The 27,496-nt window shown below is 43.1% G+C and overlaps 1 protein-coding gene and 1 long non-coding RNA gene across 2 annotated transcripts in view; one reads left to right on the top strand and one right to left on the bottom strand.

Moving 5' to 3' along the window:
• Positions 1-3,415, top strand: part of LOC131720995 (uncharacterized) — a 30,249-nt gene extending 26,834 nt beyond the window's left edge. Inside the window, exon 3 of the long non-coding RNA XR_009319803.1 lies at positions 3,217-3,415. This is a non-coding gene — a long non-coding RNA (uncharacterized LOC131720995). The remainder of the gene's footprint in view (positions 1-3,216) is intronic.
• Positions 3,416-3,810: 395 nt separating this feature from the next.
• Positions 3,811-27,496, bottom strand: part of LOC117969782 (vitamin K-dependent gamma-carboxylase-like) — a 41,335-nt gene continuing 17,649 nt past the window's right edge. The window contains exons 5-15 of the mRNA XM_059013560.1: positions 27,336-27,414; positions 24,136-24,242; positions 22,770-22,933; positions 18,627-18,913; positions 17,460-17,591; positions 15,456-15,607; positions 15,018-15,187; positions 14,433-14,563; positions 13,565-13,712; positions 11,813-12,008; positions 3,811-7,952 (exon numbers count right to left, since the gene is read on the bottom strand). Of these exons, the coding sequence (XP_058869543.1) occupies positions 7,793-7,952; positions 11,813-12,008; positions 13,565-13,712; positions 14,433-14,563; positions 15,018-15,187; positions 15,456-15,607; positions 17,460-17,591; positions 18,627-18,913; positions 22,770-22,933; positions 24,136-24,242; positions 27,336-27,414 (1,726 nt within the window). The 3' untranslated portion in view covers positions 3,811-7,792. The remainder of the gene's footprint in view (positions 7,953-11,812; positions 12,009-13,564; positions 13,713-14,432; positions 14,564-15,017; positions 15,188-15,455; positions 15,608-17,459; positions 17,592-18,626; positions 18,914-22,769; positions 22,934-24,135; positions 24,243-27,335; positions 27,415-27,496) is intronic.

Raw genomic sequence — 27,496 nt, 5'->3', positions numbered from 1 at the left:
TCACATTTTACATTATTTCACATTATACAGATTCACATTATTTTACATACATTATACAGATATCACATTATTTTACATACAATTACCCATTTATACAGCTGGGTTTTTACTGGAGCAATCTAGGTAAAGTACCTTGCTCAAGGGTACAACAGCAGTGTCCCCCACTGGGGATTGAACCCACAACCCTCCGGTCAGGAGTCCAGAGCCCTAACCACTACTCCACACTGCTGCCCAATTCTTTTAGACTGTCTGGGATTTATTTTACCAACCCATTCACTGTTCACAAAGGCTATTATAAAATGTTTATTTCATTATGTCACTGTCACACGTAGACCAGGTTTCTCAGGAAACCCTTCCACATGTGTTCCACATACTGTACACTCCACGTGCTGTAGGTCTTTTGATCATCAGGTTTTTTATTATTTATTTATTTAGCAGACACCTTTATCCAAGGCGACTTTCAGAGACTAGGGTGTGTGAACTATGCATCAGCTGCAGAGTCAATTACAACAACATCTCACCCGAAAGACAAGAGCACAAGAGGTTAAGTGACTTGCTCATGGTCACACAGTGAGTCAGTGAGTGAGCTGGGATTTGAACAGGGGACCTCCTGGCCCTTTAACCACCAAACCACACAGCCTCCTACACCCACCAGCACCCATTTCCTTTTATTGCAGATCCAGTGTTTTGAAGCATGATCACAGTACGAGGACAATAAACCAAAGTACGTAGAAGTGTAATAAATCCCATTGCTACTTGCAACAGGGCCAGCAGCCCTGTACATTGTTTTGTTTATTTTAGTTTAGAACGGAGTCCCCTCCGCCCCTGTGCAGATTATTGTTTTATGTTTATTATGGTTTAGTAATGTTTTGTATATTATATGTATGTCGGCGAGCGCTGTATGTTTGTTATTGTTTTGTTTAGTGACGGCGTAGCCGTTTGTTTATTTTATACTGTTTTAGTAATGTGGATGGGAAGCCCCATCCACAACATAATTAAAACTCGTGCAGAAGGTGACCATCTCCCGAATTAATTAGGTGATTTAATTTGTTGCTAATCGGGAGATGGTCACCTGTTATAAAAAGCCTCCAGCTCTCTAGCTCGGTGTGGGTGTTAGTGAGGAGCGAGAGTGGAGAGAAACGAAACGAAACGAAACGAAACGAAACGTGATTTTAAAAGATTCCAGGAACAGTGACAGCAACTGCCCAGCCTGACCTGGGATCGGATTATTTATTTTGTGTCAGAGATTTGTTTTTGTTTCCCCTTTTATTTTGCTCGTGAGCAAGTGTTTTTGTGTTTAAAATATTTATTTTATTTTTGGATTATTTAATTAAAACGGCGCAAGCCTTTTGTACTGCAGTACTTCCCCGGTGTCAGTTTTATTTTCCCTTCCTGCTTCTGCCTGACGTCACCACTCGTCATTCCTGTCACACTACTGTATATGTAACAGGCAGCGTTGTGTGGTGCATTGCCCCTGCCGGTGAGATGAGGTTACAGGGTCTATAACCACGAGTGCAGGCCAGTCCGGCTCTTTTGCATAGATGTGACGACGCTTGCTTGTTGTGTGCAGGGTTGCTGGTTCACACCCAGCCTCCGCCCGTTATCCTGAATAAAGTTTAGCAGGACCATAAGCAGACAACAGCATTACCAGCCACAGCAACACAATGGATTTAGAGCATGCATTTCACACTGGTACTGACACAGTATGACAATGGTTTGCCATTGGTATGTCAAAATAGGATTTTACCACTGTGAAACCATTCTACTAATGTATCATACTACTGGAGCTGCCCAGCAATGAACACTATGCAGAAATAGTATGGAATGGACATAAGAACATAAGGACATAAGAAAGTTTACCAACGAGAGGAGGCCATTCGGCCCATCTTGCTTGTTTGGTTGTTAGTAGCTTATTGATCCCAGAATCTCATCAAGCAGCTTCTTGAATGATCCCAGCTTCACCAACATTACTGGGGAGTTAGTTCCAGACCCTCACAATTCTCTGTGTAAAAAAGTGCCTCCTATCTTCTGTTCTGAATGCCCCTTTATCTAATCTCCATTTGTGACCCCTGGTCCTTGTTTCTTTTTTCATGTCAAAAACATGCAGGACATTCGTTTCTGCTGTCTAAAGCTGTGTCTACAACTCAGATGAACCCATTGAACCACAGCTGTTACTGAACAACGTGAAAGTGCACTGCAATTACACTAGAAGGAAAGTTCCACTACAGTAACTAGTGAGAATGTAGGTCATACTAGAAACAAAATGCATTATATAGCTCATGGTGTGTGCAATATGGAATCTGCATGTCAGTAACGTGCATTCCCCAGCATGACTGTCAATTCAGAATTAGAAATATCAGTATAATGAACAAGCTGCTGACCATGACATTTAACAGTACAGAATAAGAATGAAATGTTTAATCACAACTTGATAAGCAATTCTCCAGATTAATGCAATCATGTAAGTGTGACACACAGACGGATGGATGAACGGACATATAGCCACCCCCCCTATACCCCAGAATCTGATATTCTCAATAACGTAAGCATTACCAGCCACAGTGTCACGTCAACTGGATAAGCTCTTTTGCAGATATTTGCAAACATGGGTCAAACATGGGTCAAGTGTGTCATCTGTACATACGCCTCCACTGTATCTCCTTCGCAGGGGATGTTAGTAAACATACCACTAGAGAGCTGCTCTCCGGTCTGTGTTGGACAGAGTCTCTTTCAGAGGTGCTATTGAACTCTATGCATTCACCTGTTCTGGGTCTGTGTCTCTTTCAGAGGTGCTATTGAACTCTGTGCATTCACCTGTGCCATAGCTTCTGTACAGTAGGATGGTACAAAGAACCCTGTGACAGAGAGCGAGAGGATCTGAGCTGCAAATCTTCCTCCCGACCCAAGAGGGTACTTGCACGTCTGTACCGAGACAGGCCGGCCTGGAGAGAGGGGCAGAAAAGGAAGTCGGCCATCTTAGTGCAGGGCGGAATGATCATATTAGGGGACAAGACTACTGTGATCAGCTGAGCTGCATTAGACAACTGGCAGGTGTGCCGAGTCGCGCTGATCATGGGGCGGAGTCTCCTAGTATATAAGGGCTGTCATTTTGTAAGTGCAGGGCCTTTGAGGTAACACTAAACCTGGGTTGTTCAGCCGCGTGCGTGCGTGCATGTTTTTTATTTACTTACTTGCTTTTGGTTTGTTTATTGTCAGGACCGGGGTCAGAGTGATCTGTCACGCCAAGGAGCTGCCGCACTACTGCCAGCACTTTCATCCTTGGACATCACACACCCACACTAATGAACTGGACACTTCAGCACCTGCACTTTCCACCACCCGAAAGTGTACTATTATTTATTATTTACGGTCCACAAACGACCTAGATTATAAAAACAAATAAAGAATTGTCTGGACCGTGAACTTTGTTGTTTGTCATCTGTTTGAGCATTGCATCACCTCTACACCTGCACACTGCAAACCACTTTGCCACACTTCTACATACTCCTCCATAACTTTACCTTACCAGAGGAGTCAGAAGCCAGCTTGAAGAACAAAGCCTAACTTTGCTTAAAAGGGTTAAGTGCCATATTTGTTTTGTTTTTTTTCCCCATTCACTTGGAAAACAGTATTATCCAGATTATAAAATAAACTCCTACAAACATATCCCTAGGGCTCAGTTACCTCCCTTATAAAAAATAAAGTGATTTGTTGCTGCAAATGACAAACAGCAGCCTTGATCCCTTACCCAGTTCAATCACACATGGTTACTATTATCTTTTCAGAAACAAATAAAGCAGACAAGATGAATTCTTACAATAGCGCATTTTATTAACAACTTTAAAATACATTTTATTTTCATCTTGCATTTTAAAAAAAGATGAAAGTGTGGGCTTCTTTTCATTTACTTGCATTGCAGTTATTCATTCCCTTTTTAAAAATTGAAAAAAGGAACAATTATATACTTTTCATAAAATGCAATAGTATATATTGTCAGTTGCTGACATTTTTGGCTGGGCAGGCTGTTGCAGCGATGGTCCTCAGTAAAGGGAATGGTTGAGGAGGGGTTCTCAATGCAGGCAGAATCAGCACAAACAGCCCCATGGAAAATTGTCCCAACAATCGACTCGATACAGAATCATGAGCAACATGGAATTAAAACTACTGTGATGTAACCTTGACTGAAAACAAAAAAAGAGGGAGGCAAAGGAGGGATGGAGGGTCTACAGCCACCTAATGAAACCCCCACACAAGTCCTTCCAGAAGCTCCTATTCTCAACTCACACCCAGTCCCTCCCTACTTATTAAACTAGAACAGGGCACCAGTGGTTCCCAAAGAGGGGGCCACGTGATGATTTCAGGAGGGCCGCAGTACATAAATATTCTGTAAAATGTGAGAGATCTGTTATCATTAAGTAAGAAAGTCAACTAGCGAACAACAAAGGTATGCTTGAACAATGAAGGTATGCTTGAAAAGTGAAGGTGCATGAATCAGGAAACTAACTCAGGGCAGAGCAAGCAAAACAATCAGTATCCACTCCATCCCTTACAGAACAGCAACAAATACATTGTGATTCTGAATCTGCACTGGCATCACCCTGAGATTGTCCTTCACCTGCCCGGAGCTCCCCTTCTGTCAGAACAATCACGTCAAGGTACTCTGGCTCAGGTTAAATCACTTTCTCTGCTAGCTTCACCAGAATGCATTATATTGAAAAATGAATGTGACATCTAGCAGCTGTAAATCAACATCTGCCCGGCTGTGCGGTTTCCTTTATGACAGGAGTAGTATATTCAAAGCATGGGTACTCATACAGTTTGTAATGTTTCCTTTTTGACCGGAGTAGTATATTCAAAGCATGGGTACTCATATAGTTTGTAATGTTTCCTTTATGACCGGAGTAGTATATTCAAAGCAGGGTACTCATATAGTTTGTAACAGTAATGTGTTTTTGTTTTTTGTTCCACGTTGATAGAGGTCTGAGGAAACTGTGCCTTACACAAATCATTGAGACACACTGACAGCACATGTAAAAAGCCTGTAACTTTGGCACTCTTGCACCATGGTTCAGAACTTTCTGTACAGAAAGAACAGATATTAAATGTTTTGTGTGGAAATCTTATCAAAACTACTGGGAAAAAAACAATATGCAACAAAAGACACCTCTGAAATTCTTCACAGATAATAAAGCATGGATTGATCTTTGCTGACGAGAGGTTATAAAACCTGAGCAGTGCCTGATTAATCTGATGCAATATTGAGTAACGTTGTGTTTTTTACACAGGGATTGCATTCATGCAGCCCTTCGCAAACATTTCTAAAGACTGGTTTGGAATGTTGTCTTTTTTTTTTTTTTTTTAAACACTCTAACTCACTTTGGCTCTTTCAATCCTCTCCAGTCCAGGGTCTGGATGCAAAAATCAACTGAAGCATTATGTTCAGGGCTTCTAGTTTCCAGTTTTTATTTCCCATCTCTCTCTATCCCTTTAAACCTTAATTAATAGTTGTTAAGCCTTAACTGAATACCAGATTGTTTAAATTAGCGACGCACTACTACAAACTGACGCAGTGGAAATGAATAAGATGAATTCAGTGATCAGAGCCAGATTGAAATGCAGGTTCAAATAGAACGAGGTGAGATCAATGCATGTCGTTTGTGAACTCAATCAAGATATGAGGGTAAAACAACTTCCTTTGGTAATTAGTGTTTGATTAAGAAAGCGAATCGGCTCAAAATATGTTTAAAGGGACGTCACGTGATCAAAAATAAAACCTGAAAACTAGAAGCCCTAATTATGTTTAAGTACATCACATTTAAGATACATATTAGTTACTGTGCAGCTGATTTCTGCAACACCATTAAAACTCAAGAAACACTGAACACAAGGTGTTTGATGCAACCAGTTCCGTACTTATTGAATTAAGCGGACCAGAGCCTTTTTTCAAGCAGACCCAGGTATCCAGTGTGTAGAAGCAGCTTGTTCAGATAAGGTCTGTACAGGACAGTAAGAACCACAAGGAAGCACCACTGCCTCAGATAACGTTTATCGACACTCACTCAAACAGCATGTCTTGGAATAAAGTTTCCAGTGATTCCACTGTTCCTGAAAGCCATCATCTTACAATAAACCACAGGAAAGGCCTGGACCTCAAGAAAGGAAGAACTCAAGTTTCACGGGACACCAATGCCACATACATGGAAAACGCTGGGCTAAAATCCTTCTCTATAACGAAAGATCAGCGCAGTGGAATCTTTCAAATCCAAAGATGGTCCGTGTTAAATAGCATATAACCTAATCATAGGATCACTGTTGTGCATTGTTAGACATTTCTAGTAGGAAAGAATCACTTTAAATCTCTGATATAGAAGATTTTTACTTAAGCAATGTGAGATTCTACAGCAAAGACTATGTCCCTCAGTCAACCTTAAATCTATCAATCAATTCAATGAATGAAGCTGCCTAATTATACTCTTGGTGTTCCGTCCGTCCCTTTATTGTAAGTAACCGCTGCCTGTTTAACTTGGCATCGAACAGTCTGTAAACGAGCATCCATTTGCGAGGCTCAGTGCGTGGAAATGTTTACGCACATCCAGTATTATCTGTACCAGACAGCCTTGAGATGGGAATAGCCATCAGATCCAGAGTGATTTAAACTACAGAGCAAACGTGATGGGTGTATGGTTTCTTAATGGGATTTGCAGCAGTTGAATGAGATAGATGAGATTTTTCGTCTTGATTTATGGGAAATTAAAACTGGTTTGGGAGAATCTGATACCAGTGATGGAGATAAGACTGCTACAGCATAACAGTTTGAGATGGACCAATTTTAACCCTGATCTTAAATTCGGCTCACCGTAGCTTTCCAGTTCATCTCAACCTGGTATGGCTCATGATGCTATGCAATTAGTTTTAATTTTAACTCTCAACACACATTAGAAGCACATTGACATGGCTTGGAGAATGAACAAGGTCGGGCTGGTCTGCCCCATTCGTATTCACAGGTATCTGGGGTCTTGCTTTGCAGCATCACAATCTCTCTCACCCTCTTTTACATTAAAACAGTCACGATCATGATGTTCAAGCCAGCTTCGGAGGGCGTGTTTGTAACGCATACGACACAGAAATGCAGGTGAACTAAGTGGACAGTGCAGAGGACAGTTAAACTGCTGGTTGAGATCACTATAATACGACTTGATATGTTATATTGCAGTAGTGTCATCACATAAACAATGCCTGCTCTGTCTAAAGTGTGCAGTACTAGTATATTAACATCATGATTAGGACAGAGACAACGTGGATACAATCAGAAGAGACTTGGACACTTTTATAGGAAAACTTTTGTCTTTTTAAATGGATTTTTTCTATTATTCGGATATTATTAAAAATATATATAATACAAATAAAATTGTGTCTACACAATTACATTTCTCCAATTGGCTAATGCAACATGATTTAAATTTGTATTAAGACAATGAGTCAGATTCTCAAAGCTATTTACTTAATCTCATTGTTCGCTCATATTTTTGTCTGAAGGGAAGAACACCATTTACAATTCTAAAAGAACTTTGGATTACCCACAATCCCCTACGTTTATTGTCCTTCCTTTAGTTCCTTTTTTTACCATCAGATTTATTTATATTTTTCTATTGATGCTAAAAAAAAAAAAAAAAAAAAAAAAAGACAGTACACAGCTCTGAGAATCTAGCGCAGTAAGTTTGTAGTGATTGAAACACTGTCCGTTATGTGGTGATTGAAACACTGGGCGTCAGTAACAAGGAGGGCAGGCAGGTCACAGCTCGGTGTGGTCACTGTCGTCTTTCCTCACCGCCTCGCTGCTCCCAGGCTCCTCTGGGGCCTTCATGTTGGCGTACGCCACCTCCTGGGCAAGCTGCTCCAAGGGGGGCCGGCCCACCACGAGGTTCCGCAGCGCGATTGCCGTCATCAGAAAACTGAGGAGAAACAGGGCAAGAGTACAGACACCATCCAACACTGAGGAGAAACAGGGCAAGAGCACAGACGCCAGCCAACACTGAGGAGAAACAGGGCAAGAGCACAGACACCATCCAACACTGATGAGAAACAGGGCAAGAGCACAGACACCATCCAACACTGAGGAGAAACAGGGCAAGAGTACAGACACCATCCAACACTGAGGAGAAACAGGGCAAGAGCACAGACACCATCCAACACTGAGGAGAAACAGGGCAAGAGCACAGACGCCATCCAACACTGAGGAGAAACAGGACAAGAGCACAGACACCATCCAACACTGATGAGAAACAGGGCAAGAGCACAGACACCATCCAACACTGAGGAGAAACAGGGCAAGAGCACAGACACCATCCAACACTGAGGAGAAACAGGGCAAGAGCACAGACACCATCCAACACTGAGGAGAAACAGGGCAAGAGCACAGACACCATCCAACACTGAGGAGAAACAGGGCAAGAGCACAGACGCCATCCAACACTGAGGAGAAACAGGGCAAGAGCACAGACACCATCCAACACTGAGGAGAAACAGGGCAAGAGCACAGACACCATCCAACACTGAGGAGAAACAGGGCAAGAGCACAGACACCATCCAACACTGAGGAGAAACAGGACAAGAGCACAGACACCATCCAACACTGAGGAGAAACAGGGCAAGAGCACAGACACCATCCAACACTGAGGAGAAACAGGACAAGAGCACAGACACCATCCAACACTGAGGAGAAACAGGGCAAGAGCACAGACGCCATCCAACACTGAGGAGAAACAGGGCAAGAGCACAGACACCATCCAACACTGAGGAGAAACAGGGCAAGAGCACAGACACCATCCAACACTGATGAGAAACAGGGCAAGAGCACAGACACCATCCAACACTGAGGAGAAACAGGGCAAGAGCACAGACGCCATCCAACACTGAGGAGAAACAGGGCAAGAGCACAGACGCCATCCAACACTGAGGAGAAACAGGGCAAGAGCACAGACGCCAGCCAACACTGAGGAGAAACAGGGCAAGAGCACAGACACCATCCAACACTGAGGAGAAACAGGGCAAGAGCACAGACACTATCCAACACTGATGAGAAACAGGGCAAGAGCACAGACACCATCCAACACTGAGGAGAAACAGGGCAAGAGCACAGACGCCATCCAACACTGATGAGAAACAGGGCAAGAGCACAGACGCCATCCAACACTGAGGAGAAACAGGGCAAGAGCACAGACACCATCCAACACTGAGGAGAAACAGGACAAGAGCACAGACGCCATCCAACACTGAGGAGAAACAGGGCAAGAGTACAGACACCATCCAACACTGAGGAGAAACAGGGCAAGAGTACAGACACCATCCAACACTGAGGAGAAACAGGGCAAGAGCACAGACACCACCCAACACTGAGGAGAAACAGGACAAGAGCACAGACACCATCCAAACAGCTCACAACCAACACTAAATGAGTGTAGAAGCACGTGTTAGGGATGTCAGATTTTGTTTAATTTAAAAAAGGTTTTAAACTATAGGACTAAACATGTTTAAACCTCAACATATTGGGAATTCTTGTAAGTAACTCAAAGAACCCATCGTGAAAAGCACTCCTTCAGAACGCTGTTTCTTTTTTATGATGCGCTGCAACATTAATGTGGACGAGACTACATGTGTACAATGCTTATTTGGACATGGAAAAAACTAAATAAATATTGAATAAATAATCTTACACTACACACATCCAACTGTATAGCCACTAGGTGTAACACTAAGGTCACGATAAGAATCACAATATGCAGGTCATGATACGATATGTATCACGATACATGGGATGGTCCTGATAGTTATATGATGCCTAATAAAAGCAAATGGTAATTTAATGACGGACTATTGTGTTAAAAGAGAAAAATATTCTAATATTCTTTATTCAAGAATCATATGTGAACTACAATGAGCCAAGCTGTGCTTTTGGTCTTGTATCACAATACAAACAATACACTTACGATACGATATAGGCTATCATGTAAAGAAAGGATCATGATTCATCGATGCACAATTAATCATTATACCCCTAATAAACACCACAGCAAGCATTTACATTTACACGAATATCATTGAAAATGGTGTAATGTTTAGGAACAATTATGACACACAGAGAATGTTTAACACCCCAAACAGGTATTCAACTAAAACACTGTAAAAAGCATTCATGCTATTTAACTGGAAGACTAACTGTAGTTCCAGATAGTCACCAAGACAACGTCTCTAATCATTCTGCTCCCCTACTGTGTATACATGCCTCTCTAGCTGATCCGAGAGCGCTTGCGGTTTTCAAAGGGCTTGTTCACATCTGAATTCATTCTTTCTTTCTCAAGGCTCAGAAATTCAAGCTTTCTGCTTAGATCTGCTCTGCATGGTCTTTCTCCAATTGGCAACTCTTCTGCATACATTATTTGGTCTAATTGGAAAGATGTGTGTATGTGGCCTGTTGTGTTATGCTGTGGCTGATTCAAGGTCTTCTAATAAAACTGCCTTTTCTTTTGTCTTGTTATACTGTCTTGAAATGAATGAGGGAGAGTTGGGCGCTGTGTTAGTGAGGTATAGAGGGGTACAGATTGAGGGAGAGCTGGGGGATCTGTTACAGTATAGAGGGGTTCAGATTGAGGGAGAGTTAGGGGCTCTGTTACAGTATAGAGGGGTTCAGATTGAGGGAGAGTTAGGGGCTCTCACAGTATAGAGGGGTACAGATTGAGGGAGAGTTAGGGGCTCTGTTACAGTATAGCGGGGTACAGATTTGAGGGAGACTTGGGGGCTCTCACAGTATAGAGGGGTTCAGATTGAGGGAGAGTTAGGGGCTCTGTTACAGTATAGAGGGGTTCAGATTGAGGGAGAGTTAGGAGCTCTCACAGTATAGAGGGGTACAGATTGAGGGAGAGTTGGGGGCTCTGTTACAGTATAGTTAGGGGCTCTCACAGTATAGAGGGGTACAGATTGAGGGAGAGTTAGGGCTCTGTTACAGTATAGAGGGGTTCAGATTGAGGGAGAGTTAGGGGCTCTCACAGTATAGAGGGGTTCAGATTGAGGGAGAGTTGAGGGCTTTGTTACAGTATAGTTAGGGGTGCAGATTGAGGGAGAGTTAGGGGCTCTCACAGTATAGAGGGGTACAGATTGAGGGAGAGTTGGGGGCTCTGTTACAGTATAGTTAGGGGCTCTCACAGTATAGAGGGGTACAGATTGAGGGAGAGTTAGGAGCTCTCACAGTATAGAGGGGTACAGATTGAGGGAGAGTTGGGGGCTCTGTTACAGTATAGTTAGGGGCTCTCACAGTATAGAGGGGTACAGATTGAGGGAGAGTTAGGGCTCTGTTACAGTATAGAGGGGTTCAGATTGAGGGAGAGTTAGGGGCTCTCACAGTATAGAGGGGTTCAGATTGAGGGAGAGTTGAGGGCTTTGTTACAGTATAGTTAGGGGTGCAGATTGAGGGAGAGTTAGGGGCTCTCACAGTATAGAGGGGTACAGATTGAGGGAGAGTTGGGGGCTCTGTTACAGTATAGTTAGGGGCTCTCACAGTATAGAGGGGTTCAGATTGAGGGAGAGTTGGGGGCTCTGTTACAGTATAGTTAGGGGTACAGATTTGAGGGAGAGTTGGGGGCTCTCACAGTATAGAGGGGTACAGATTGAGGGAGAGTTAGGGGCTCTCACAGTATAGAGGGGTACACATTGAGGTTGGGGGTTCTGGTACAGTGAGGTATAAGGGGGTACAGATTGAGGGCTCTGTTCATTTTTGGGTGCTGCAAAGTTCACTTAAGTAAATATGACTGCTGCTCACCTTCTCCTGAGGAGGTAATACTTCTTAATAGTGAAACGAGTGAATCGATCGACGATGGTGGCATTCCGTCTTTTCTGAATCTCCTCAATTTTCCTCTGCCTCCTCAGAAACGCCTTCAGCACAGGGTCAGTCACGTTAACATCGGTCCCCGTGCCGTTCAGAATGGGCTGCAACTCCGGAGGAAGAGGTTCCGTCTCTGGACAAATATATAGAGAGAGAGAGAGAGAGAGAGAGAGAGAGAGAGAGATCATTAAACATAAGTTGCATTTTTTGTAGTGGTTTCTTGATAATTTCTAAAACTCAGCCACACCTTTGCATCTTTACATTAACTTTCAGAGTTGTTGTTACTAGTTTTTCAACATTTAAACTGCATTTTTTAAAGCAATCACGCTCTAAGCTCATTAAATCTGTAAGGATTCAAAAGCGCAATAAGCAGTTTTTACTGGAATAATAAATAAAACAGACTTCAAAGTGTATAGAAAGGAATAACAACATTATGTGTGCATGGAAATGTGTGACACAGCGACCTCTTGTGGTGGAGACAGATAAAGCAGATGAAGGTTTTCTTCATTCAGTGCGTTTACATGAGCATAAGAATTCCGATATTTTTCTGAAAACTAATTCCGATATCAAAAGTCATGTAAACACAGTTTTTGGAAAATGTATCGGAATATTCCAAAAGTCAGTTTTCGGAAAACAGCACCTTGAAATGTGCGATTAAATTCCGAAAACTAACAAAATGTAGATCATGTAAACACAATTTTCGGAAAACCTATTCCGATAGCGTACTGCACATGTGTAAACTTTGACCTTCATTCCTGCACGTGGTTTTAGAAAACAGAGAAAATAATAATAATCTGTAGTCAGTCTGCATGCATCCATTTGTCTAGTTAGGGATAAAGTAATACATATGTTAAAGTATGTATTTGTTAATAGCCCATACTGAAGCAGCAAATGTTTTCCAGCTTTAAAATGACGTGATCATTTAAAATAATGTCTGCAAAAGAAACTGGTAATATAGAACAGGATGAGCTGTTGGAAAGGCTGATTGCACATTGTGGGGAATCTGAATAGAGATACACGATAGTAATCTTTGAATTTAAGACCTGACACTTCGATAAAGCAGTATATTGGATTGGTCTCTGTTCTGTCGCAGAAATGTCCGGTCTGTTCAAATCGTACTTGGGCTACTACAGTACTTTGCATGCGAAAACATCCTTTGTTTTCCGATAACTTCAATCCATGTATACAGTTGAATTCTAATTAGATTTTCTATAGTTAATCATGTACACACAGAAAAGTGACATTTTAAGAAAATCAGTTTTCTGATTCATTTTTCGGAAAACGCTTTGTCATGTAAACGTACTGATTGACAGCTGTTTTCAGTTACTGATTGGTAATATCAGTTGTTTTAGCAAATAGCATTTTACCATTTACTTTATATGCCTGGAACAGTTTACAACACATACAAGCTGTTGCACAACGTTGCTGCATAATTTGGGGGGGGGGGGGGGGGGGGCCATAGAAAAAAGTATTTGATTTCCATTTTTAGTTTTGCCATCTTGTAGAAGATTAAATAAAAACAAAAACAAAGCTCCATCCTATATATATATATATATATATATATATATGCCCGCTGTTGACCAAACGTTTTTTACGAGAAAAACTGTGCGCAGCCTGCAGTTAATTTCCCCCTGCGATTGTGTTGGGGTCCCTGTGCAGACAGCAGTGGGTCGGTCCCTGCTTGCTCACCTGTGCCGTTGCGCACTCGCTCCTGCAGCTCGTGCAGCCGGGTGAGGTTCTGCTCCAGAGCCATCTCTGTGGTGTTGACGTAGATGTACATGAAGCAGGAGGGCCCTGGAGACACTGTATACGCCTTGTGGTATTCCCCCGCAGGCAGCTGCAACACACATACACACACACACACACATACACACACACACGTGCACACACACACACACACACACACACATTAATGTAACAGGCGCCACCTTTAAAACCTGTCAACACTTCAAGTTAGTTTGAAGGGGGGAAGTAAAATTAAATTGTAAGCTACTTACTGTTTACCCATTTATCTTTACATCACAATTCATCTGTCCTTATCTGGGTCTGTAGAATCCTAGTTGTTAGCTCCTTATGAGCACTTTCTGATTACAAACAACTCACACGATCCTCCCTCTCGTTTCTGCAGGCTCCACTTGTTTAATACTAATACTCTGGACCAAGTGGGACCAGCACAGTCCCATGTGATTTTTTTGGAATCAAGTAGTACTCAAAAGCAGCTGGAAACTAGGATTGTACAGATACAGAATAAGCCCAGGTGGATCTGACCCAGAGTAATGGAGCAACAGAACTCAGAACCACTCAAAATGATTGGAAGCATCATAAAAGGTGAAGGAGAAGTGAATATAGAATTAATAATATTCATACAAAACAGACAAGCCATTTCTTAAGAGTAAAATGAGCTAAACAAAATGTCCCTGGTAACAATGACATCCAGAAGAGCCCCCCTGTTCTGCATATACAGTGCACAGTGCACAGAAGTGATGTTAGTAAAAGAGAAATCTAGAGAGCTAGTTCAGCAAGACTAGTTCAGCGAGTTCTGAGCCCAGGCTGGTACCTGCATCTTCTCTCCCTCCTTGATGGTGTAGTTCTTCCCCTCCTCCACGATCTCCACGCTCAGCTCTCCCTGCAGCACCTGCAGGCTCGTGTTCCCCAGGTCCTCGCTCACAAAGTTCTCCAGGTGGAGCCCTGTAAGGAATACAGATCAAACCGTTACTGGAAAAAAAACAAAACCATTTCAGGAATAAACTAGAATGTAAAACACTACAATTTATACAACAAGCGATGAGATATCTAGTATGGAATAGCTTTTTCATATTCGGTGGTCCCGAGTGAATATTTTAAATAAAGATTTTGGAATCTTGCATCAAACCCAGCGTATAGTACCACCGGAACAGCTTTGGCTAGAGAGGAAAATTTTCATATTCTGGGATTTTTCACGGTATTAAATCTTATTTAGTTTATCCACTGAAAGAATGGCTACCAGTAGTCTCTATGGGACAGATGTGTTGCAGACATTAAGGGACTTTTCATAAGGTTTTTTTTTTTTTTGATAACGTAACTTGCTAAGCAAGTTTCAAATGCATAATCACAACCTAGTACACAGTAGCTTGGGTCACCAGAAAATGATAAGAGGTCAAACCTGGGAAATCAGCGATGAAGACCACCTCTGTCTGATTGTCCAGAGTGTCCTCGATCTCCTGGAATTTTGTCCTCCAAGGTGAAAGATCAACCAGCAAGGGCATGAGCCACGGATTGGGGCGGAAGGGTGACCAGTCAGCTTTCACAATATCTAACCGCGGGTCAAAGATCCTGACAGGAAAATGAACAAATAGCAATAAACACACAGGGCAGCCACCCATCCATCTTATCTAGTAAAACAAATAATAATTAGGATCTATTTCTCAGAAAATGGTGGCACAAATTTAGCAAAATACATATTTTGAACTAACATTAAAATAGCACAAATGCATTGACCAGCGTGCTGACACTGTAAGGGTACTGCTCAGACTATTGTTACACCACCCACTCCTGCAGGGGGCGCCACAGCTTCCAGGCCTGGCTACACTCCCTGTCTCACCTCTGTTGGAAGCGCTCATTGATGGAGACCCAGATATCGAAGTAGATCTCAGGCTCAGAGATGTTGTAGTTCTTCAGCTGGTGGCTCAGGCAGCTGGCATACTGCTTTAGCATATCACCATGGTCCTTCCAGCGCCGGCTATGGGTGAACACCTGGGGGCAGCAGTGAGCACACAGTCAAGTGGTAGATCCCAGTGATTCAACACCGACAACACGGCCTGATAATCCATTCCCTATACTCACCACTCTGTAAAAAAGTGGAACGCAAAACAGCAAGTGAAGTTAAACTGATTGAATTAAATCGTGATTAAGAGGAAACTATTAATTGCAAAACAGGTTATCACATTTTTGCAATGAATCATTAAGATCTTAAATCCAGGAAAAACAATTTAACTGAACTCACTTTTTGTGTTCGGTTTGAATTAAAAATGAGGAGCTGCCTTTTATTTTTTTGTTACATTCTCAATGAAACAGAACCATAGTCGCATTCAAGTTACGGGACAGCTTGTTTCACAAATTAACCCTTTCCAAGAGTCGGCTCAATATAACTTTAAAAGGTACAACACATGACCAAAAATAGAAAACTGAAAAAGAATAGCCCTAGGCATTGCCTAGGCTTAACGTTGTCAGCTTCAATCCAGTCAACCCTAATTCTTCTTTGGTTTAGGCTAAACAAATTCCATTCCCTCAACCTTCATAACTCATTTCTTTGTTCTTCACTGGACAGACTCAATGTCCTTTTTGTAATGAGAGAATGTAACAGGGGAGATCTGTGCTGACTATCTGGCACATGCATGGTACTGCAGGAAGGGGGCAGCAGCCTCGTAGATCTGCCTGTCAGTCATGTCAGTGACACGGAGAGGTGGGGAAGAGGGTGTGTTGGCTTTCCCTCTCTCTGAGTGGCTGAGAGGCGGGCCTTGGGGGATTGCTGACCCTATAAGATAACGCTGTTGTTCCCTCAGCCTGCCCCTCTAAGACGAAACGAGCCAGCTGGCGGAAGCTCTGCTGCCGGACCGAGCACGACCAGAGAAGAATGAGCACAACAACAAACTAATTAAAAAGGAAAAGAAAAGGAATTTTTAGTAGCGGGGAAAAACTTGGGCGGAACCCCGAACAGTATAAGCAGGTTGAGGGAATGGGTGAGTGTAGGACGGAGACCCGGGCAGTGCGGTTAACGACAGTCAGGGTAACGTTGCCGAGTACAGCACCTTTAATTTGTAGTTTTATTACTGTGTTTTATTTTCCCTTTTTCTTTCGCCTTTTGCTTTCATTATTATTTTGAGCACCTGCGTGTGCGCTACGACCTGCCAACCTTTTTACCATTGCTGGTACTGGGTTGTGCTCTGTAGCAGTACCATAGTGCCACCTTGTGGCGAAAATAAATCAGTGCGCCAAGCCGCGTTTCAAATAAAACCTTCTGTCTCCCTTGTGCGTCAGTGTGCCCACCACCCCTCCACAGGGGACAAGAAGAGAGCTTAGTATTCCAAGTGCGGTCTCGCCCGTGCATCACACAACCTCATCCTAACTTCTTTGCATTCCACACTTCTGAATATACAACCCTGCATTCTGTTTGCTTTTTAAATCTGGGTCGCTTCCCCTCACTGTCTGGCTGCTGACAGCAACGGGTCTGGTCTGGTTCTGAACCCTCCGTTTGGTGTTTCAATTACACATGTCTGTGTCTGGTGGGTAAACTTTATATTTCATTTGCCACGTTTCAGAACAGATCTGTATGAATTCTAAATACTGTGGGATTTCCTTGGTGGCTGAAAATGTTTCTGAAATGGAAAACGGTTAGCAGCAGTTATCAAACATTTTATATAATAACGTACTAATATAATTGTGACTGTGGTCTGTAATATCTGTTGAAATATTGTAACTTGCCCCAGGGCTTCACTAACTCAGTCAGCAATATTCCAATAAAACTGGTCAATACATGCATACATAGCAAATGTCTAAAACTGCATCAGACATTTGTGCAATGGATCTCAGTGCACTGTCCACTCACCCCTGGGTTCAGGTACCCGATGTCTCCAGTCACACCGTCCCGGTAGGTGATCTTGACATGCTGGTGTGAGCGGGAGTGGACCATCATGTCCCAGGAGTAGCCGTACAGCCCATTGGTCAAGTTATTGTAGCCCTGAGGACCCAGGAACAATCATGCACAGTTATACAGCACTGCAACTAAAATATGTGGTAAAAAATTATAGAAAACCAATCTAGAATCATTTACACAGCTACAATTTGTTCCCGTTCCTTTTCATGATGTTTTAAGCCCTGTTTTTAGCTAAATTCAGTGCTGCTGTGCATGCAATCTACTTGCCTATAGTGTTATGGGAATCTGGCTCCCCTGCTCATTGGCATAGCATGTACAGCCAGAGCTGAAGCTGCATGGTCAGAGCATCACAAGACTTTCTGGAAGGGCAGCAAAATTAATTAAGGCTTTTATGTTGCTCAGAATGATTCTAAACTTGATAAAATGCAAGAAGAGAGGGAGAAGATATGACATCGCTTTGAATTTTTTTTTTTTTAGTGCATTTCGCAAATAGTCTGCATTTAAATATGAACAACAGCTGCAACCAATTTGCGCAGTCAAAAGGGCCGAGATACGATGCGTCCCGTTACCGTAGAGCAAATAGTGAAGATGCACAGCTTCGCTGTCTGTGCCTGATGTATAGCATTTATCTGCAACAGAAGTATGAACCAGGCTTTACAGTTTTCCATGATTCTGAAACAAACAGCATTTTGTACAGAAAGCCTCTAAGTTGGTAGGTTTACATTTTTAAAATTCTACAGCTGTTTAAGCATTGATATCTCTAGCACAACTTATTAAATTAAATCAGCAAGAAGGTGTTATTGCAATGCAGTACAGTATAAGATCTATGACTAACTTAATGGAAGCCTAGCGCACTTGGTAATCCTAACATGAGCGACACCTGCTGGTTAAAACATTGCATTTCAGTAGTAATCTCTGAAATTCCAGTTTCTAGTCAGATAACACCCTCTAGTTAAGCAAACCCCACATCACATTGACATCAATCATGGCGCAGAGCACAAGGCATCACACTTCATATTTGTTTAACTGGCCATGGCTGCAACTGGCTAAGCACAGCAGACAGTTTAGAGCGGAGGGCGTGGCTGGATTAATGAGCTGCAGACGGGATGCCGCCCCTACCTGAGTGATGAAGTGGGAGTAGGGCATGAAGAACTGCTCTGTGATGTACAGCACTGTGAAGAGGGCGCCCAGTCGGTGCCGCCGGCTCAGTTTGGTGGGCTTGGTCAGGGTGGCAGCCTCGCTGGACTCAGATTCAGGGTACACACACGAGGGGCTGTGCTGTGGGGCGGGCATCACCGTGGGCAGGGCTCCGCTGAGGCATGCTGGGAACTTGCTGAAGAAGCGACGTGGCCAGTCTGGGTAACAGAAGAGGAGGCTTGTGGCCAGCATGGTGTAGGCAAACATACCTGCAGAGAGGAGCAACACACTCATGAGTGTTTTGGTTACTGGTAAATGTCTTGGCCATCCAGTATATTAGCTAGAACTTGTAAATGTTTAGCTAAGCACTCCTTGCTGAAGCTAGGCTTTCGTTTTGTTTATTTTGTGTTTGAAAATAAATGCACTTGCTGTTGTGAGAGTTCTTCATTTTACACAAGACCGTGTGAACGGTCCCAGAATGTGGCAAAACAAACCTCACTTTGCCACATACAATACAGACGTTCACTAGAACAAGTCACACACATTGCCTTTCTTTTAAGGTTTGCCCCCACAGGTATCCTTAGCCTTAACACAGACACCTAACAAGCTGTTCTGCCCTGCTATATATATATATATATATATATACAGTACTGTGCAAAAGTTTTAGGCAGGTGTGAAAAAATGCTGTAAAGTAAGAATGCTTTCAAAAATAGACATGTTAATAGTTTATATTTATCAATTAACAAAATGCAGTGAGTGAACAGAAGAAAAATCTACATCAAATCAATATTTGGTGTGACCACCCTTTGCCTTCAAAACAGCATCAATTCTTCTAGGTACACTTGCACACAGTTTTTGAAGGAACTCGGCAGGTAGGTTGGCCCAAACATCTTGGACAACTAACCACAGTTCTTCTGTGGATTTAGGCAGCCTCAGTTGCTTCTCTCTCTTCATGTAATCCCAGACAGACTCGATGATGTTGAGATCAGGGCTCTGTGGGGGCCATACCATCACTTCCAGGACTCCTTGTTCTTCTTTACGCTGAAGATAGTTCTTAATGACTTTCGCTGTATGTTTGGGGTCGTTGTCATGCTGCAGAATACATTTGGGGCCAATCAGATGCCAGATGATTTTTCTGCACCCCAGTTCCTGTGTTTTCGTGCATAGTTGAGTCGCTTGGCCTTGTTTCCACGTCGGAGGTATGGCTTTCTGGCCGCAAGTCTTCCATGAAGGTCACTTCTGACCAGACTTCTCCGGACAGTGATGGGTGTACCAGGGTCCCACTGTTTTCTGCCAATTCTGAGCTGATGGCATTGCTGGACATCTTCCGATTGTGAAGGGAACTAAGCATGATGTGTCTTTCATCTGCTGCAGTAAGTTTCCTTGGCCGACCACTGCGTCTACGGTCCTCAACGTTTCCCGTTTCTTTGTGCTTCTTCAAAAGAGCTTGGACAGCACATCTGGAAACCCCTGTCTGCCTTGAAATTTCTGCCTGGGAGAGACCTTGCTGATGCAGTATAACTACCTTGTGTCTTGTTGCTGTGCTCAGTCTTGCCATGGTGTATGACTTTTGACAGTAAACTGTCTTCAGCAACCTCACCTTGTTAGCTGAGTTTGGCTGTTCCTCACCCAGTTTTATTCCTCCTACACAGCTGTTTCTGTTTCAGTTAATGATTGTGTTTCACCCTACATATTGAATTGATGATCATTAGCACCCGTTTGGTATAACTGTTTAATCATACACCTGACTATATGCCTACAAAATCCCTGACTCTGTGCAAGTGTACCTAGAAGAATTGATGCTGTTTTGAAGGCAAAGGGTGGTCACACCAAATATGGATTTGATTTAGATTTTTCTTCTGTTCACTCACTTTGCATTTAGTTAATTCATAAATATAATCCATTAACATGTCTATTTTTGAAAGCAATATTTCTATTAGTCTATTTTCTTACTTTACAGCATTTTTTCACACCTGCCTAAAACTTTTGCACAGTACTGTATATAAATATATAATATATATATATATATATATATATATATATATATATATATATATATATATATACACACACGTACCTGCCTGCTTAATTACAGGCAGGTGTTTCTGATTAAATCAATAAAACAATTAACAAGTACACAGCCACAAAACACCCACTTATAAGTGTGCAGGGCCTCTACCCTGTCACAATATACAGTCAACCTTGGTTAACTCAACTGGTGGATAACTCGATACCTTCGCTTCATTCGACAGACAGTCTTGGTCCCGGATTTTCTCCATATAAAAATATGCATCCTGCCTCTTAATTCGACACCACGTTTTACTTGTAAGTCAACACTTATTACCGGTACCGAAGGCATAAAAACTATTAAAAAGACTAGTGGATAGGGGTTCCCGAGCGGCACATCTGGTAAAGGTGCTCCGCGTGGAGTGCAGGATGCGCTCTATAGCCTGGACATCGGTGGTTCTAGTCCAGGCTATTCCACTGCCGACCGTGGACGGGAGCTCCCAGGGGGCGGCACACAACCGGCCGATCGCCATCCGGGGGGCGAGGGCTTAGGTTGGCCAGGGTGTCCTCGGCTCACCGCGCACCAGCAACCCATGCAGACTGGCCGGGCGCCTGTTAGCTGCCCAGCGCTGCATTGTCCTCCGACGCTGTAGCTCTGGGTTGGTTGCATGGCGGGCCTGCAGAGTGAAAAGAAGCGGTCGGCTGACAGCACATGCTTTGGAGGACAGCGTATGTTCGTCTTCGCCGTCCCAAGTCGGCGCAGGGGTGGTAGTGGTGAGCGGAGTCTAAAAAACTACAATTGGACATTTCAAAAATAGGGTAAAACCAATTGGCAATTACTAAATTTATTTAAAAAAAAAAAAAAAACACCCATGACTAGTGGATAACTCAACACTCGTTTCTCGTGACTGAACTCTGACTGGAAACGGATCGTTCATTCACCAAGTGCAGCTGGTTACAGTATCAGTGCACTGCACAATGAGTGAGAACTAAAAAATGAGGTCTCGTTCAATTGGCTTTAAAACCTCAGGTTATTCGGGATAACAAGCTTGTCAGCAGAACATTCTAAGCGTGTGTTTTTGCATGCGAAACAAATCGACAATGCCCGATTTCTGTGTGAAACTGAAAGTTGCTTATTGTTTTTGTTCACCGAGTTAATTCTGTATGATGTACATTTGTTAACTTTTGATATTTAAGCTGTCAAATTACACAGTACAAGCCAATAACAAAGTATAGTCAACAGTTTGTGCAGAGTTTGAGGTTGGATTGTTTTCATAAAAATAACGCTGTAGTTATTGTATTAATTCTTATTTAAATCGAAGAATACAAGTTGTACCAAGTTTGTACAGTACTGTACTGTAATTGATTCATTCACTGCAGTTCTTTCAACTGTTTTCATAAGGACATTTAATTAAAAATAAACTTGCAAATACTGTAATAGTGTAGTGTGGAGTAGTGGTTAGGGCACTGGACTCTTGACCGGAGGGTCGTGGGTTCAATCCCCGGTGGGAGACACTGCTGCTGTACCCTTGAGCAAGGTACTTTACCTAGATTGCTCCAGTAAAAACCCAACTGTATAAATGGGTAATTGTATGTAAAATAATGCGATATCTGTATAATGTGAAATAATGTATAATGTGATATCTTGTAACAATTGTAAGTCGCCCTGGATAAGGGTGTCTGCTAAGAAATAAATAATAATAATAATAATAATAATAATAATAATAATAATAATAATAATAATAATAATAATCGTGTGAGTTCTGTTAATTACATGCATGTTAATGGCATGGCTCATGTGCACCCGTGGTTAACTCGACACCTTGGATAAGTCAACACTAAATGGCATCCCATGGGATGTCATGTTAACCAAGGTTGACTGTATATGTTTTTATGCTAAAAAAAAAACTGCTAAAGCTCAGGAATCAATGACAATTTTACAAAAAGAGATTGTATTTTTTCATAAAGATGCTAAGCTTTTAAGGCAAAACCCTTCTGCTACTGCATAGCTAACATGTGAAGTTTCTAATCTATGCTCTACTTGTATGCAAGCCATAGGAGCGACTCCTTGTGCTCCATAGAGCTCACATAGTTTTCAAAATTTCCAAAGCAGCTCACCGATGCTGAAGAGCTGGGAGTTCATGCAGTGGAAGTAGCTGACGAAGACCATGGCGACGGGGCGCGTGGCGTCAAAGAAGAGCAGGTACCCGGCTGTGAGGTCCAGGACAAGCCCTCCACCATGCACCACCAGCACACTGGTCATCTCCTCGGAGAACACCAGTCTGGAACAGCAGCACCACAGCACATGAGCAATCAAAACCTGGACTATATTCAATTTGTGTGGGACTATACACTGGAGGCAGCATGTACAGGGTTAGCATACAGTTTATTTGCCTCTTTGGACTGCATATCTTTGGACCGGTTCCTTGTACAGGAATACTATTTTAGGAATGCTCTTAAAAGGACCAAGAGAAACAGGATTCCTTGTGACCGTCCACCCCTTCCTTCAACTGTGTATGTCATGTCTCACATGGACATAGGTGTGACATTGAAGTAGTTAACAAAACAGTTCCATGAATGTCATTCATTATATATGTTTCAAAGTGCAGTTTTGAAAGAAACACATGTTTTACCAGTCATTTTGTTACTAATCTGGGTTAAAGAAATCTCTGTTTGCAAGCCATGCTTTTAAACTGCCTTGCACTGCCTAGGTCAATTCACCAACAGGCTGAAATTGTTCCCACCCCTTCAATGGCTTTTTCCCTGAAAATAACCAACTGACCGACATGCTTTCTGCCAGTAACATGCTTTGACCCAGAGGAAACTGCTGGGTGACATGACCAAGGAAGTAACAGAGTTCCTGGAATGCAACGCAAGAAAACTGAGAAGTTCTTTAACCTAGTGTACTACCAGATGCATGTGTTTTCAAATGAAAACACATGTGGGCAATAACATGAGCTTGTTTAAAAATTGCACCTATAGCTATGAAAATTCAAAATGAGTTTCATGGATTTTCTTACAATTACTTTAAACAAGTACAGTAGAACCTCAAAGTTATAAACACATCAGGAATGGAGGTTGTTCATTAGTTTGAAATGACATGAACTCTGAAACTTGAATTATTTCCAGTGATTTCATGTTTATATACTGTATTAATAAGTCAGCTTGTCAATAATAATATTTAAAATAAAACAACAACAATAAGCCAGGAGCGCTATTGTTTAAGCGGTCCTGGTTATTAAAAGGAGCCCTGATTCCAGTTTCAAGTAGTGGGTCCGGTTGACCGATCAGTTAGTGTGGCGTTCTTGACTTTCAGGTTCTACTATAAGATAAATTGCACCCCCTGGTGGTAAACGGGACTCAAAACAATTCCATTACAAAACAGTAGTTATTTCTGTCCATAACTTTATGTTAACAGTTTATATAGATAACAGCACATGTTAAAACATCTTCTTTCAGGCTTGTGTTAAAAGGAAGCACTTACTTGAAGGGATCAAACAGCCAATGGTTAGCAAGATAATGCATGGAATAGCCCTCAATCCAATCAAAATCAAGCTTCTTGATCCCGGCAATGAAGTAGACTATGAAAATCTAAAAACAAGAGGAGATGAACAACATTGCATTCGAAAACTGAATAACACCTGGGTGTTTCAAAGCAAACTTATTTACCTTAAAATGAATGACTAATTCTGACTGCATCTTTTATTAAAGCTGAACTGCAGGGCCCCCGTTTAACACGTGCAATAAAAATAGTTTGTTGTTTACTTCTCCCTATAGTTCCAGATTAGCTTCTATCTTTATTTTCTCATTTTACAATCTTGTGACCTTAGAAATATGCTGGTTCCTAATTAACCCATTTTAACCTCCTTCTAGGTCTAAATCACTTCATTATTAATTGCCTATAAAACCTGGAGGCTCTGGACCTCTTGAAGCAGATTTGTGCACGCTGGCTCTACAGTACAGAACCCCTCCAGGCACATGATGTGAATTTAAAAAGAAGGGTAGTATCTTGTGAGTACAAGTTAAATAAGTCGCAAATCCTGAAACTCAAATGACTCCTTTCGCATTTGCTTTTGTAATCAGGTACAAAGTTCCAGACAGTAACAGAACACAAATGGATGCAATAAATAATGTATTTCCATTAACATAGCATGAGCACAGTTGTTATGCCATAAGAAGGAAAATGTAAGTAAGATATTATCTCATGCTCACTGTAACAGGGCGAGCAGCCCTGTACAGGGTTTGTTTATTTTTAGAACGGGGTTTCCCCCTCCGCCCCCGTGTTATTTTGTATTTTATTATTATTATTATTTATTATTATTATCGTGTTGTTTATAAATATGACGGTGAAACGCCGCGGGTTTGGTTATTGTTTTGTTATTTATGTATTTAGGACGGCGTAGCCGATTTGTTTGTTTGTTTTGTTTTGTTTAGTAGCGTGGATGGGTAGCCCCATCCACAGCAGTTTAATTTAGAAAACTTGTGCAGATTGTGGCCGAGGGGTAATAGAATAATTGCCAGCAAGTTAAACCCCTCGGTCACGGTATATAACCCTGCAGCTCTCTGCGCTCGTGGTGGGTGTCATAGAGGAGCAGAGAGAGTGAGGAGAGAGAAAACGAAACTAATATACAGGAACAGTGACAGCGACTGCCCAGCCTGACCTGTATAGTTTATTTATTACTTTGTGTTGGTGATTATTTTTGTTTACTGTTTTATTTTAGCTCTGTGAGCACAGTGTTTTTGTTTGAGCACAGTGTTTTTGTTTGAATATTTTATTTATTTTTGTTAATAAAAACGGCGCGCTGCGTCTTTATTTTGAACTACAGTACTTGCTTGGTGTCAGTATTTTTTACTTCCTGCATCTGTCTTGACGTCACCGCCCAGCCACCCTGTCACACGTGGTGTCCAGCGTGGGATCACCAGCGCCTCCTGGACTCAGGCAGAAGAGGGTATTGCAGTTTATTGTTTTATTGTTTTCGTTTTTTTTCGATTATTACGTGGAGAGTAAGAAAAGGAGGATGGGAAGGAAGAGCTGCAGAAAGCAGCAAAAGCGACAGCAACAGCTGCCACCAGGGGACGTCGGCCCTATCTACGTGGTAGATGAGTGGTGCCCTGGTTGTGGGGAGTTTGGGCACACCGTGGCCATCTGCCCCACCCAATACCAGGGAGAGGAGTGGGCTGCCCAAGCGAGCCAGGAGCAGGTACCCCGGGGGAGACCCCAGAAGTGGGAGCTACCAGCCGCGGCCACAGAGCGGGAGAGCAACTGGGATGCCATCCTCCGGGCGGTCATGCATGACTGCTGGTGCCCCATCTGCGGTGAGCAGGGGCATTCCCCACTCAACTGCCCTCTCCTGTCAGAGGAGTGCCTGCTGCGCCCATTCCCACCAGCAGAGGGAGTGTGTCTGCTGGTCCCGCCACCACTACCCACAGCAGAGAAGGTAGACCTGCTGTGCTCATCACCACCAGCAGAGGGAGAGTGTCTGCTGGTCCCGCCTCCATCGCCGCCACCAGCAGAGGGAGCATGCCTGCTGGTTTCCCCGCTGCAGTCAGAAGGGGAGGAGCCCCTGCCACCTTCGCAGCCAGAAGGGGAGGAACCCCTGCCGCCTTCGCAGCCAGAAGGGGAGGAGCCCCTGCCGCCTTCGCAGCCAGAAGGGGAGGAGCCCCTGCCGCCTTCGCAGCCAGAAGGGGAGGAGCCCCTGCCGCCTTCGCAGCCAGAAGGGGAGGAGCCCCTGCCGCCTTCGCCAGGAGCAGAGCAGCAGGAGCTGCCTCTGCTTCCACCACCACCTGAGGGAGAGGAGCAGGAGCTGCCTCTCCCTTCAAGACAGGACGGACCAGGACAAGATGCTGGCGGTCCGCAGCTGCCCTTGCATAGGCTGCTAAGAAGAGCAAGGGGGAAAACCGCCGGGGCCAACCCCGTTCTAAAAATAAATAAACCCTGTACAGGGCTGCTCGCCCTGTTACACTCACCATACAAACATCTTTTTTAATTCACATCATGTCCCTTTAGGGGTTCCGTACTATAGTACACTGGAGTAACAACTGCGAAACCATGAAAAATGAACGACTTATAAAATCTGAAAGTGTTAAATATATTTACTATGTAATATTCAGTTGAGAATACCTTCCCTGTATGGGCAGAGCCCTGTGCTGATACAGCAGCTCTCTGACTCGCCTGTACTCTCAGCACTGTAGTTCCTCAGAGCTCTGACTCACCTGTGCTCTCAGCACTGTGTAGTTCCAGAGAGCCCTGACTCACCTGTGTTCTCAGCACTGTGTAGTTCCACAGAGCTCTGACTCACCTGTGTTCTCAGCACTGTGTAGTTCCAGAGAGCTCAGACTCACCTGTGCTCTCAGCACTGTGTAGTTCCACAGAGCTCTGACTCACCTGTGTCCTCAGCACTGTGTAGTTCCACAGAGCTCTGACTCACCTGTGTCCTCAGCACTGTGTAGTTCCACAGAGCTCTGACTCACCTGTGTTCAGCACTGTGTAGTTCCACAGAGCTCTGACTCACCTGTGTCCTCAGCACTGCGTAGTTCCACAGAGCTCTGACTCACCTGTGTTCTCAGCACTGTGTAGTTCCAGAGAGCTCAGACTCACCTGTGTCCTCAGCACTGTGTAGTTTCACAGAGCTCTGACTCACCTGTGTCCTCAGCACTGTGTAGTTCCAGAGAGCTCTGACTCACCTGTGTCCTCAGCACTGTGTAGTTCCACAGTGGCACATGGGCATTCCTCTTCTTAGCATTGCGCAGTCCATCAATCGACCTGCAGAGTGGAAACAGTCACTGTCTCATCACAACGTTCAGCTATTTCATCAACAAGGGCTTAATTTCAAACAACATGCAAC

The sequence above is a fragment of the Acipenser ruthenus genome, chromosome 46 (assembly GCF_902713425.1).
Source record: "Acipenser ruthenus chromosome 46, fAciRut3.2 maternal haplotype, whole genome shotgun sequence".
Classification (NCBI taxonomy): Eukaryota; Metazoa; Chordata; class Actinopteri; order Acipenseriformes; family Acipenseridae; genus Acipenser; species Acipenser ruthenus.
Note: the sequence above shows the minus strand (reverse complement) of the source record. Positions and strands in the feature narration are given on the sequence as shown.